This window comes from Tauraco erythrolophus, chromosome 4, assembly GCF_009769465.1.
Source record: "Tauraco erythrolophus isolate bTauEry1 chromosome 4, bTauEry1.pri, whole genome shotgun sequence".
Classification (NCBI taxonomy): domain Eukaryota; kingdom Metazoa; phylum Chordata; class Aves; order Musophagiformes; family Musophagidae; genus Tauraco; species Tauraco erythrolophus.
This window is the reverse complement of record NC_141468.1, coordinates 87,400,434-87,415,160: the sequence shown is the minus strand read 5'-3', so window position 1 is coordinate 87,415,160 and position 14,727 is coordinate 87,400,434. Positions and strand designations below refer to the sequence as shown.

Genomic DNA, 14,727 nt, shown 5'->3' with positions numbered 1-14,727 from the left:
AACACTTCGAAGAACAGAGATTCCCCAGCCTCTCCAGGCAGCTGTTCCAGTGCTGTGCTCATCTCACAAGGAAGAGTTTTATGTTTAACTGGAGTTTCTCTTGTTGTAATTTGGGACTGTTGGCTCCTGTTCTTTTACTACTTGCCTCTGAGAAGAGCCTGGCTCTGTTTTCACTATAAGTCCCCATTAGATACTGGAAGATACAATTAGTTTCCACCTTAGTCCCCTCTCTCCTTAGCTCCTCTCTCCAACCCTTGACTGCATCCCAGCCTTTCAGATGAATTACACCACCTATCCACCTGCAACCTCTCCTCCCTGCTCTCCTTCTAACAGGAAGGAAATTTATCTACAGGTATGGCAAAGAATGTAACTCCAGGGGTCACTAATTAAAGAGAACTTCAGGTTCTCTTACTGTGTCGTGTCGGAGGCATGGAGGACACATCTGATGAGCAATTTTCAGGTTGGCATATGAGGTGCCAGTTTATGCCAGGGTGTGCACTTGCCTAGTTTGAACATAGAGCAAGGCCAGGTGATTTCTTTCTCAACAGGCATTGTGCATTCACAGACTCGTTCCAACTGGAAAAGTGGGAGGTTTCTAGTCTTCTAACATTTTCTTTCAACATTTCTCAGAGATCATCTCAGATGTTAATCCCCAAAGCACAGAGGCAGGTGGGCGGAAGACAAATCTTTTAGATCATACCTAAAATTCCTAAAGATTGTGACTTCACAGCACTTACACATCTTTTTAAAAAGCTACTAAAGAAACAAACTTGATGTTTCAGATCTGATACCACAATATGTTTGTTTTCTAATAGCCTTGTTGTACAAGAAAAACACGTTACTTTAAATTAATTTTTCATATATTGTTTTAGAGTAAAGATTTAAATCATCAGCTAGAGATTCCCCGTAATATTGGTATTTTGGGCACAGTATGTTGACTGAGGTGAGCCAGCCACGTACTACTGAGTGTGCCTACAGGGAGCAAGACTGTTCCCTTAACTCATCTGCTGCTTCTGGGCATGGACACAGAGGGGGTAAAGAAGACACATGCTGTGCACAGCCGAGGCAGAGACAGAGGCAGATAATTGCTCACAGCTGACTGCTAAAGCAGAGCACCCATCCTTTAGACAAAAAAGTTATTCCAAGGTCCACGTATTGCTGAAAGGAAAGGCAAAGGTGTTTTATGATCTCAAAAGTGTTAATATCTCTGCTGTTCTCTTTACCTGTCTTTCCAGTCTCTACAGGTACTGATAAGATTTCACCGACTCCCTTCACTTTCCCTTTTCTTGGTATGATTGATATTTTTCTCATTTTTCAGTGGAAGCAAACATTAGAGATAAGTGACGACACAAACAACATGAAGATAGCATTTTTTGAGAAAGCTTGGAGAGAACTATGGTGTGATTGTCAAACAGAAAGAAACCGTGTCAGCTTTGAGACAATAACTACAACCAAATATCAGTCTTACTTCTCACAAAACACAAGTTGGGCTACAATCCAAGTCCTTCCTCTGAATCACCAAACATGGTCTTTCAGAAGCCCATCAGTCAGCAAAATTCAAGCCTGAGCTGATCCCTGAATCGTCAACATGGAAAACAGAACATCCTATTCTGCAGTTCAGCTCTCCTGAGCTTTCTCTTCTTTAGACCCTCTAGACCTAGTCCTTCAGACAGTTTTCAAAGCACTTACCTGTCCAGTTGTCCAACCTGTACTTTGCCATCTTGTCAATGAGGATGTTTTGGCACACGGTGTCAAAAGCCTTACTAAAGCTGAGGTGAAGAACATCCAGGACTCTCCCCCCTCATCCACAAAGCTAGCCATCCCACTGTAGGAACTATTGGGTTGGTTAAGGACAATTTCCCCTCATCCCAGCTACTTGGTCCATAGATCATTCCTGACAGAAGGAAAATCCTGTTTTTTCTAGCGGATAGGGAAAGGGGTCACGTTTGGATCCCCACTCATAGGAAAGGGCATTTGAGTGGTGGTATGGATATAGGAATTGCTGTAGAGGAAAGTTTGCAAGCCTCTATCGTATAGTTCTTGGCACTAGATAAAATACCTTCGATCAGATCAAAATTCCAAGAGCATAATTAATTACTGATGAAGTTTTTATCCCAAAATAAGTTATTTATTCAGCTAGTGCTTAGCTTTCATCTTGAGTTTCAAATTGATTCATTATTCAAATAAAAAACAATTTCTTGGAAACATTTAGAAAACGGATTGAAAACATAACGTCTGTAGCAGTCTCATATAATAAAACCTATCGTTTTGCTTGATATTTTAATGAAATAAGTTATGCCATGGGTTTCAGTTTCCCAACAAAACACCACCATGAATAGTCATCCTTGAATGCTTACCACAATAGCTCCATGCAGTGAAGACAAACACCAACAGGAACTCTTGATGATCATGTGCTGGCTGGGTGACCCACTCTCAAGTTTCTTATTTTCGTTTGTATTCTGTAAAGGCTCCCAAAACTAATTATGACATCAGGGTTTCTTATGATTCAGAGTGGGCCATGATTTTCTGAAACATGTCCCTGTGGGCTTGATTTCTCAAACACTGTGTCTCAGTGCTAACAGGCCCTGGTTAAACCCAAGAGAAATGCTGTATGGCAGATGCTTTTGAAAAACCAGTCACAAATTTGGTCTACAAGGAGGAATTTTTTCTTAACATTGCTAAAGGGAGCAACATCTCACTCGATTTTGGTGATATTTTATCACTTCCTAAATGCTGGAAAGTGTCTCAAAAATCTTCCTCAAAAGATCTACTATTTCTGAAAATTCTGGCTCCAACACCTGTCCGAAAACCTTTGGCAACAGACTTTTGGAGACAAGGAGCTGTTTGGTCAGCCATACTATGCTTGGCACTACCACCAACTACACCAGTGAAACGAGCTCCCTATGTAGGTGTGTGTTTTCAGCCAGCACTCATGACAGTAAATCAATTAGAATGTTTCACAGATTGCTTTGGGACTTCTACAGGACACCGCAGCCAAAAAGGTGCAGAGCAAGCTCTGCCACACAACGCCATACAGCCATGGCAAACACCATGAAGAGCACACGCTGATTTGCTCAAAGCCAACGAGCCAGAGTAAAGCACTGCACTACCAGGACTTCACTGTTTCTGGAAACAAAACTAGATATTTGCACAGCACCACCTCACCATGGAAACCTAACAGCTTCTTGGGCAGCAGCTCGGGCAAGTGTGGATGCTATCTCAGTGACCTGTCCAAACATACCTAATTCATCACAGCTAAACGTCAGGAAGGGTTTCGTATCAAGGACTTGTAGGCAACACCTTGTAGTATAAATTAATTAATGCTACTTAGGAAGATCTTCACAGTTCTTCAATCTTTTGTTCACGTGTGTTTCACACTCAGCTTTAAAATATCACCTTACACTTTGTAATGGCTGGTGTGTTGCTTTTAAACAACCAGCCAGCTACCTGTTTCAATTTTTAAAAAAACTGCAACAAAGGTAAGCACAAAATTAAGATCTAAAGAGCACTGAAATCAACAGAAGCATTCAGAAGACAGGTCATCCACACCATTAAGAATTTACTTCATTCCAAGTCATGTTCTTCCTATAAAATTATTTCTTATTACTAATATGGCAGCTTCTCCAAGCCTGATCACAAAGGAAGATTCAGTGGTAACAGAATAAAACTGTTAGTGCCCCAAATAAATTGTCAATTAACTAAAGACAACATTTGAAAAGTGGAGATCAGAGCATACAGGGATTTTAAGGTTCACTTAGATCTACACTCAGAACACAGAAGAAATATTTGGACGATAAAGCAAATCTGACGGTGCCACGTAGTGTCGTAGAGATGTATGGCTGATCTAAATATGCCCCAGCATTTTATGGCCTGATACAGCAAGACCTTTTAGTCATATCAGACTGAAGTTCAACGGTTTTCTCTTTCACTTGATCTTCGTGTTCCTTTAAAATCCTAGGAGAAAGAAACAATACATTTGAGAAAAAAGTAATATCCAAAAGATATCAAAAAAAAGATCATTTCCCCCAAGCCCATAAAATGGTCCAGAGATTAATAGATAATTTGGTAAGCTAACAAACAAACAAGCACAATTATGATGGCTCCATCACAAAACTGCCTTTGGTCATTGAGTTAGAAAAAGGTAGTCGGTGCTGACTGTCCGCATTTATTGTATATTACAGAGACTCAAATTAGCGACTTTTTGGGTTTTTTTGAGGCTGAAGCAAACCAAAACCATATCTGGCTAGCCAGACACTTACCAATGACCCGGCACATTGACAAAATTTGCCTAACTTCAGCAACAACACTGAAGATCTGCCAATTCATTACCAGTGTTTTCACCCCTGTGAGGAGCTCAGAGGGGCCAGATTTACCCGTGGTTTTACCCCAAGTCTTGGTAGAATTTCAAAAGCCCACCTCTCCCTCTCTCCCAGTCCCCAGGCAGACTTTGAGCTGTAACAAGCAGTGGGAAGAAAGAATGAAATCCAACGTTCTGCTGCGAGAACTCCGCAGTATCCCTTTCCAAGCATATTTCTCCAAACCTCCAAGAACTTTCTGCAAAAACTATCACAACATTCCCGGCTTTCCCAGCAACAATTCAGGTGTTTCTGGGTCTGTACAGACCTTCACTAGCTTACACAAGACTTTTTATGAACCACTCAGCTGGAGCAACAGGGTCAGGCTACGGACCAGTTTAAAAGGAACAAATATTTCATCACTGTAAGTTCCCATCAAACTAAATTAACAACCAGAAGTGACTCCATCACCAGTGACAGGGAAGTCAGGCACATATAGAACTCATAGATGGTGTTTTCTTCTTACCTAGCCAAGTGAAGTACAGATTTTTTGGAATTGTAGCCAGAATATGCACTGCATTCATAAAAAATTAAATTGTAATCCTAGAATCAAACAGAGAAACCATTTAAATTAATTCTGCACAATCTCTCACCCCAGCTTGAAAAAAGCAACACAAATATAGTGAAATATGCAAATAAAGAAACAGAAATAGATCATCTCAGGCAAAACTAGGATTTAATTCTAGAGCTAACAGTAAAAAGTAACAACAGAAGAACAAGGATGCCTCCCAAACAACAACTACTTGCATTTCTTAGCAGACATTTGTTCTACACAGTGGCTTTTGCTGGAAGATCTCTGTCTCTCAAAGGCTGGAACACAAACATGCCTTCTAAGGTACTGCAGTCTTGTCAACACTCCTTGTGATGATGAGGCAATTAGTACATCACTGAGTGCTTGACAAAGCAGGTGAAAATTATTCCAGTGATTTTTTTTTCTTTTTTAACCTTGGAAAGCTTCAGCAGCAATGTTTCTGTATTCAACAGTTCGAGACCATTTTTTTTTTCCAGCAAATGCCCATTTAAAAACCTCAGCAAAAAAATGACAACAGATTAATTCTATTTCATTTTTCATAGTTGTGAATTTTTTCTGCCACTTTTTTCAAAGTCAGCCTGTGCTTTTGGTTTTGTAGCCCCCGGGAGCTTTGCAATTAAGAACAACAGGTAAATGATCAAGCCCTGGAGACATTCTCAGCACTTCAGCCGAAGCCTTATCACAGTAAATGCAAATGCAAGAGATGATTTGCACAAAAGCCTGACCTGGCAGCTGTGATGGCAGGACAAGCTTGAGAGGGAATGACAGATTACCCCCTCCAAAACAGATATCCCACTACTTCCACAAGATATTACATTGCAGCTCACCTACATTGTCTCTATGGTATGAGCACATGCCCTTTTACCTACCCAGATTTCAATTTTTATTCACTTTCCACTTTTCTATGTGTCTTACTTGTACTTATGACAGTATCTTAAAACCCAAATAAATAAGTCAGTAGCTTAGGAAATAACAATCTGCCTATTTTCATTTGTATCTAGCTACTTGATGTCAGTCAAGCAGAGAGTGATACTACCACTACATCTTCCTCACTAGAGCAGAGGAACCCTGGCATGAAATTTATGCTGGCATCAATCTGAATGGATTGTTCAACAAATTGCAGGGCTAGGGGGAATTGGTGAAAGACAGCACTTTATACTCGATACGAAGTGTTCAAGCCCACGCTGGATGAGGCTTTGGGCAACCTGGTGTAGTGGAGGATTTCTCTGCCCGTGGCAGGGGGGTTGGAACTAGATGATCTTTAAGGTCCCTTCCAACCCAAACCATTCCATGATTCTATGATTTCTGTCAGTCTGGCAAACAGGTCCTTCTCTGGAGGGGGAGTCAGCCTGGAAATGCAGAGTCATTCCTTTGAATCAGGGAGAAAACTTTAATTGATAGCATGCACAACAAGGACAAAGGAGCAGAAGGCAGGACACATATAACCAATAAGCCAGGAAATGCCATCCATCTCCATCAGGAATTGACTATGGTACCTGGGAGACCACTGGTAATTACTTCACTTTTTAAAGTTACACACAAATCAGCAGACATCTGAAGAATAGGGAGGAAAATCAATGATTGCCAAAGGGAGCTGGACAATTTCTGTCCTGTAAAGTAGTATCACCACGAGAGCAGCTCCCTCATTAGCAGTATTTGTACAACGGCACTGGCAGGTGGGTAAAGGAGACACTGCAAGAACACACAGCACCAGCGCTCAGCCGCCAAGCATGCTTAGTCTGCAAAGCCAAGGCAGACAAAGGCATTATTATTTTATTTTATAGTTGAGGAATAGAGATAGAGAAGGATTTATTGATCCATTTAAGACCATTGGGGAAAGTCTGTGCAGGGCCAAAATGAAATCATACTGCCTAAATGCCTGAGTAGCACCTATATCATAAGCCATTTTAGGTAAATAATTGGCAGTGGTTACACCAATCCACTCAAATAGAACATTAACTGTTCCTGGACACTCACGATATCATCTGAATATTTTCTGTATTGTTGCTGTGCTCATGTGAGCTCTCCATCAGATGAAGTTAAGCTAAACAGAAATTTGTTAAACGGAGTTTTCTGTCTGAATCCTCTGCTAAAAAAGTCAAATGGACTTGTCTTTTGTTTTTTTCTTTCTCTCTTTCTACTCCCAGTAGCTTTAACAAGAGAGTTTTATATGTTTTCCACCAGGTTATTCTTGTACTGCACGTGAACACTTTGGTTTGTATCTGCTGTCCCTTCTGCAAAGCCAATATTGCAAAATTCTCCTTACCATCACGCTGTTTACTCTTTAATTCATCCAACTACACATCAACTTCATCACAGCCGTGTTGTTCCCTATGATGCCTTCCACGATCCCTATCACCATTCTATCCTTTCTTGCCAGGGGTATATCACACACACTGCAACTACCAGTCTTCTCAAATGACAAGGAATGCAAAGGACTCCCTTCAGGCTGACCTTCTTGCTTTTAATAACCAACTGTGCTGCCTGCCTTGCCAAGAGGTTATAGGACACATGCATTACAGCGGGAGCCCGTGGTTGTAGTACACTGACCTGTAAGATGTGGGACTGGAGCAAAGCAATAGTTACTGCAACTGGGTGGAATGCCCTCTCCAAGTACACATTCTTCTCTAAATACAGAAAAAACTAGGTAAAAATGAACCCATCCCTGCGAGACCTTGAAATAGTCCATAAAAACTGTTGTACTTCAGGGTCAACAGCCTAATCTGGGTCTTTGTCTGTGCAAAAAAAAAAGGGTTCAAGGTTGTTCTCATCAAATATGGTTATAAATATTTGTGTCAGCACAGCACCTGGTGTCATGTATTTTAGGTCACTTGTGAGTAATTAATGGGATTATTCACAAAATTAGTAACTCAACTGCATTCACTAATAGACAGTGGTACGTGGTTTCATTGGAATTGCACGACTATTTAGCAGGAATTAAGAATTCAATTAAAATGCATGGTTATTATTAGCTCAGTAAGCAAATTGTTATAATTTAATTATATCTACACTGCTTTTCAACTAGCCCATTGTCATGAATCATTCCTTCCCTTAGCTACCTCAGGCAGCACATCCAGCCATTCAAATGAGTCATTCGGACCCATTCATTTGAATAGAACCATCTCTCATTTGACACCTTCATTTTACTTATGCAAAACATTTTATTTTCTTGCATGACATGTTAGAATTAATGGCCTGGTGGGCTGTGAGTTCTATATATTAGAATGATTCATCTTGCTTTTACTAGTACAATTTTTTGAGAGCTAAACGACACGTAAGACACCTACTCTGTCCATTTAGCACTTATGTGTCATTTGTTTTTTCACAACAGGATTCCATGTCACATGCTGGATTCCCTCCTAGCCTCCAGGGTCTCAAAACTACCTGTGTTTCCATGCACACAGGAAAATAAAGCAGATTTCCTAAAGGGACAATCATTGAGGGATGAAGTTCAAGGCTGATATTGCTCCCCTATAAAAACAAAACAGTGGACACAAACCTGAATATGGAGGTATGCTTGTAAAAGGCTGCAAAAATAATCAAAGATAAAAAGAGACCTAGCCCTAATTCTTGCAGTAATAGAGAGGTGCCTAGCAGCAATCTTTCCTATAAACCAAGAAAAATTCAGCTGCATTTCAAACTTTGAAAATATTCTTTTTGGCTACCTGCAAGCAGAGCTGTAAATCTATTTTCAAAGGAGAAACAAGTATATACACGAAATCCAGCACATATTTTTAAACTCCTACCAACTCAGTTAATTTCTAAGGAACGTCAGAATGACTTATTTCTAAATAAATGAGTGTTTATTTAGGAACTGGTGTTCTAACTACTTGCATTGTATAGAGAGATTCAAAAGAAAAATTGGTACAGAGGAATATAAAGAAGTATCTGCTATTTGCAGTCTCTTAATGCTTAACTTATGGCACACGGATCACTAGACTGTTAACTCTACTTATTTTATCTCCTTGATGGAAAGTTACTAAAAGGAAACATGTTTTCTACTCCTACTATAGGAGTAACAGATGATCTTCTATGGTTTTACAGGAGGTAGGAGGAAGAAAAGGTCCCCAAATTATCTCTGTTAAGAATCCATCCACAGAGAGAAGAGCGAGAAAGAGAAGGGAGGGGAAAAACAGAAAGAGAACGAAGAGAAAGGGAGGAGAGACCATGAGAGTTCAGGGCTTGTTGACAGGGCTTTAAACCAGACTTGAAGGGCCAGGGTGATAATATCAAGCTTGATCAAGACAAGCCAACAGCACCTGAAGAGCAGCAGAAAGGATTTCCAGCCACTCCAGCCAGGAAGTCACATTCGGCCAGGGCCCAACCGAACTGCCTCTGTGCTAATGATGCAGCATGGGGAACAAGCAGGAGGAGTCAGAGGTGTGTGTGCCTGCAGGGATATGATCTTACTGGCATCACGGAGACGTGGTGGGATGAATCCTATGACTGGAGTGTCAGAATGGAAGGGTACAGGCTCTTTAGGAAGGACAGGCAGGGGAGAAGAGGAGGAGGTGGTGTTCTCTGTGTCAAAGACCAGCTGGAGTGCATGGAGCTGCACCTGGGGATGGATGAGAAGCCAACTGAGAACTCATGGGTCAGGATTAAAGGGAGTGCAGGGACAGGGGACACAGCAGTGGTGGTCTGCTGTAGGCCACCTGACCAGGAAGACCGAGTGGATGAGGTCCCCTACAGACAGACAGGAGCAGCCTCACGTTCACGAGCCCTGGTCCTCATGAGGAACTTCAACCACGCCGATATCTGTTGGAAGGACAACACAGCAGGGCATAGGCAATCCAGGAGGTTCCTGGAATGCACGGATGATAACTTCTTTCTCCAAGTGGTAGAGGAACCAACAAGGAGAGGTGCTTTGCTGGGCCTTGTTCTCACCAACAAGGAGGGGCTGGTGGGGAACGTGATGCTCAAGGGCAGCCTTGGCTGCAGTGACCATGAAATGGTGGAGTTGACGATTCTTAGGGTGGCAAGGAGGGTGCACAGCAAGCTCAGTACCCTGGATTTCAGGAGAGTATAGACTTTGGCCTCTTCAGGGATCTCCTTGGTAGAGTCCCATGAGATAAAGTCCTGGAGAGCAGAGGGGCTCAAGAAAACAGGATAAGTTTTGTAAGGAGTTCTCCTCTAAGTATCATACCTTAGCAAGATGCTCTCCCATTCCCATAGGGACCTCACGTTCCTTTTCATTATCAGTTTTATTACCCAACAAAAGCACAGGTACATTCTCTCCAGTTGCCTCCTGTAGAACAAAGAATCAATATCAACTGAGGCATTGTTTTTAAAAAAAATAATCACAGATCAAGAGGATAAAAACTAACAAATGTCACATTGCAACAAGACATTTAAGACATCACGTACAAGCCAGGTACGTGCTGCTTTACTTGCAAACGTGTCAGGAATTACAGTTAGATGGAAAGCACGAAAAAGACAGAATGCTGGTGATGGCACTAACTTGGAATTTTTTAATAACAGCACAGAAGCTCATCAGACTCTACATTAAAATAGGAGAGAGAACTACCACGCTCCACAGGCTCTGACATTGCATGTTTATAGCCACTGCTATTCTAATTACATGGGACAGGAAAATAACCACAACATCTGGGGAATATTATGCCAAATACATTGCATAAAGTAGTGGAGAGACACACAGAATAGGCCCCAAAAATACACAGAATAGGCACGGATCAAAATTAATTCTGAAAATGGCTGGAATTATCACGAGTACATCCATAAAGAGAACTGCACGCTGCAGCAGTAAATCGACTTGGCCACATGTCTTCAACTTAGCAATAGTCTGTAGCAGACAAAATTAGCCAGTAAAAATGAGGGAACTATTACAGCTTGGAAGAAATTTTGACCACAATATTTGATTTTTCTGGATCAAAACCTGCAATTCTCTTCTAGCTTTTACCATAATGAATTATAACAATGGCTGATTTGTTATCATCTTATACTTAATAAGGGCCTGGTCTTCCAAAATTCATGCTACTATTATTTCAGTAGAGATACTCAGATGACGAATAAGCATGCCTGTTTGGAAATATTTGAATGAAGGAGTCCTAATTTCAACCTGCAAAGACACCTCTTGGCCATTATGGAAAACTGCATGATACTAGAACACATGCTCTACAAAAATCAAACTAAACGACCTTCACATACCAATTTGTGCCCTATTTTTCATTAGCAATACTCTGCAATAACGACCAATTAGGAAGTCACACTTTCTTTGATGAAGTGACTCAGTCCCTTATGGCAGCAGTCTCAGTTTTATTTTTTCTTTTGGCCACAAGCAAACTCAGCTGCTTGCACTCTCAGTGTGTGGTCTGTGAGCTACAAAGATGATCAAGAGAAAAAAAAAAGAGAATTTTTAAAAAACTGAAGCCACCCAGTGGCATAGGCTATGATTGTTTCCATGTGGTTGAAAGGATTCATAGATTCATAGATTTCTAGGTTGGAAAAGACCTTATAGATCATCGAGTCCAACCATCCCTAATCCCCATTAAACCATATCCTCAAGTAGCTCATCCACCCTATTCTTAAACACATCCAGGGATGGGGACTCAACCACCTCCCTGGGCAGCCTGTTCCAGTGGCTGACAACCCTTTCAGAGAAGAAATACTTCCCAACATCCAACCTGAACCTCCCCTGACTAAGCTTATGCCCGTTTCCTTTTGTCCTATCACCCATCACTAATGTAAAGAGCCCTTCCCCCACCTCCCCACCATCTTTTCTCAAGTATTTCTCAAGGATGATCCCCAGGAAACTGAACTGTCTACCACGAGACAGTTTTGTAGTGCTAATGTAGATACTACAGCTTTAAGTTCTTGGCTAATGTTCACAACATGGTCCACCTCTTGTGAGCTACATACTTGGTCATCAAAATGCTAGTGATGACCAGTGATCATCAGACCATCACCATGGAGCCAAAGCACCTCCCAGGGCTAGTGGTGGTCCAGTGGCACTTATCATCTAGGCAACCTTTTTGAGCAACCAGCCGACTCCACGTCGGGCTTCTCCCCCACCACTCATTTTAAGCCCTTAAACCCCTGGATTATTTTCCTAGATACAGAGAGACTCTAAAAATAGCTTCAGTGGTAACTGTGCAGACTGAAATGACTAACAAAAACCTAATTGTGACAACACAAAAAACACGCTGCTCTGTGCGTCGCCCTGCCAACGCTCCCTGTGCTGAAGAAGGTAGAGAATAACGACACCAGAGGTGAGATGTCAAGTTATGTCAGGTTACCTTGATGCTTATCAGCCACTGCTTGACAGCTGTGAACGTGTCTTTGGCTGTTATGTCATACATCACAATGACACCATCAGCTTTTCTGAAAAACTGCTTGGTAATACTTCGGTACCTACAAGTAAGAACCCGTTTATAGCTCTTTTCAACAGAAGCAGCAACCTGACAATCTAAGTAAAATTTTATAGTAATCCCCTCCCCTGCCAACGAAGCTGTTGCCATACAGTTTCTTCTAATCATCATGTCTTAGTAAGGGTTAAACCCCTGCTAATTTGGTTTACATATGAATTGTAAAATTTCATGAACTAGGCAAGAGAGAAGCTGCAATACCCATTTTCACTACAGATCCTGTTTGCAAGGTCAACTGTAGTAACTATTCTAATCATCACATCCCTTTTCACATTCAGCAGAAAATTCAGAGGATGCTACTGCCACAAGTTACTGCAATAGCAAATAAATTCTTTGCAAAGTTTTGGTTTTGAAAGAAAGCGTTTGGAAAAGTTCCCTCTGCCTTCTTTAATTGGTTCTCCACTAGTCTTGATCATCAGCTGCATCTCTCACATCTCCCATCATCCTTTATTTTAAGCTTGGAGCAGAAATTTCCCCCCTCACCAAGGGCTCTACCTAAAGCTAGCCTAATTTCTGTTTCAGGCTTTTTTCCCAAGTTTCCTCTGGAAAACGTAGATCATCATTATCATCCTTGCTTTTAGTAATAGAAAACTACACAATAGGTGAGGAGACAAGGAAGGAAATTACCACTGAAATTGTAGAAAAACTTGGAGATCTTCAACTAAAATGGGATTTTTTTTGTGAAAAAACCATTTTTTTTTTCTTTAACTAGTAAGGCATTTTCTCTTATAGAAATAATTCTCGTTACATTTTTAAGTCAGCCTTCATCCTAAAGAAATAGTGTGGTACTAAACTTTTAAGAGCTTTTTTTAATTTTTTAGTTAATTATTAAACTGTCTTTATTCCAACCAATGAGCTGTCTCACTTGCACCTTTCTAATTCTCTCCCCCACCCCACTGGTGAGCGAGCACATGTGTGGTGCTTAACTGGCCACCAGGGTTACACCACAACACAATGTTTCTCACCGTTCCTGGCCAGCAGTGTCCCAGAGTTGCAGGGCTACCTGGGTGTTATCTACTGTGATGGTTTTCACATTGTAATCCACACCTACAACAGAAATACAAGGTAGGTTGTCTCTTTATATGCTCAGTTTGATCTTTGAAAACCTCATCCAACTAACAGCAACAATCCCAGAACGGTAACGAGATCCATACTACATTAAAAATTATGTCCACAGTCTCTAACTATCAGAGACCAACAAGAGCTTTTATTTGCCAGAAGTTCTTCAGTAATAAAATACTGAATGTATTAACAGAGTAGTTGAATTTCATAAAAGCTGTAATAAAAAAAGTAAATTTCCAAATCCGGGTACACGAGTCAAGGATCCATGTAACTGTCCACAGAAGTCTAAGCCATTTAGCCTGGACTTCATGCTGTATAACTTCAGCTGTCTGAAATTTCAGCATTTAGTCTGAGCTAGCCACACAGGCACCTTCTACAGCTGAAAAACACCAGGCACCAGGCTGAGGGGACACTGGAACCTCAGATAAATGCTGAAGATAGATGGGCTGAATACGTGGAGAACCTCATCTCTTCTCCACAATCTAGAAGATGAGCTGACTACTGTTAGGTTAGTCCCCTAATTTTTATGTGGCTGAATGGAAGCGAGATAAATTAATTTATCTAAACTTTTAAATGAATCCTCTCCTAATTCCCCTAATCCGTGATGATTGAAGTATCTTCTGGATATTTGTATCCATAATTGGAGTCTTAAATATTAATCAGTCACTGCCTCCTCCTAATGACAACCTGCATTTTCTTCTATCACACTGTATTGTGTCATAGAATGGTAGAATAATTCAGGTTGGAAGGGACCTCAGTAGGTCATCAACAATTTATTTGGGTCCATTTTCCACATCCATAGGATTTTTACCGCCGGCATTAATGAAGAAGCATCCAAGCCCGTGTTCCTTCGATGGGCAATTAAGAAATCTGGATGGAGGACATACCCATTGCATATATCTGAAGGGAAGAAATTTGAGCTAACCTGTAGAAATCCAACACTCTTCTCTAAGTTGTTCACTTGACTTTTCAACTGTCTGTATCTTGTCGGCCTGTGAAACTCATTGACGCGAAGACTACATCAAAGCTATGACAAGGACTTTCTTGTCACTGCATTGGCAAGAACGCTGGATGACCAGCCAAAAGATGAAAAGGTCAGATGCAATCCTATGCTTTTCCTCTGGAAGCTCCAGGCAATTGCACACATGTCTTGACTCAACATACCAGTAGAACTCAGGTGCCTTTACCTACCTCGTAAGTCAAGGGAGCTACAGCGACTGCTCACCTGAACGTTCTCAGATTGTCACAAATGCAAGACAAATCCACTAATTTAAATATCTTTTATTGTGAATAAGTTTCACTTCATAAATGCTGCAGAAAAAGTAAGGCCTAAATACAGACTAAGGATAATGAATGTTTCAATCTGGCTTAGCATAACGCTAAATCTCCAAAC

General features: G+C 41.0%; 1 protein-coding gene across 3 annotated transcripts in view; it reads right to left on the bottom strand.

Moving 5' to 3' along the window:
• Nucleotides 1-1,799: 1,799 nt before the first annotated feature.
• Nucleotides 1,800-14,727, bottom strand: part of CRACR2A (calcium release activated channel regulator 2A) — a 50,645-nt gene continuing 37,717 nt past the window's right edge. For all 3 annotated transcript variants that reach the window (XM_086609675.1, XM_086609674.1, XM_086609676.1), the window contains exons 15-19: nucleotides 13,238-13,319; nucleotides 12,144-12,258; nucleotides 10,034-10,135; nucleotides 4,822-4,898; nucleotides 1,800-3,954 (exon numbers count right to left, since the gene is read on the bottom strand). In XM_086609675.1, the coding sequence (XP_086465801.1) occupies nucleotides 3,864-3,954; nucleotides 4,822-4,898; nucleotides 10,034-10,135; nucleotides 12,144-12,258; nucleotides 13,238-13,319 (467 nt within the window). In that variant the 3' untranslated portion in view covers nucleotides 1,800-3,863. The remainder of the gene's footprint in view (nucleotides 3,955-4,821; nucleotides 4,899-10,033; nucleotides 10,136-12,143; nucleotides 12,259-13,237; nucleotides 13,320-14,727) is intronic.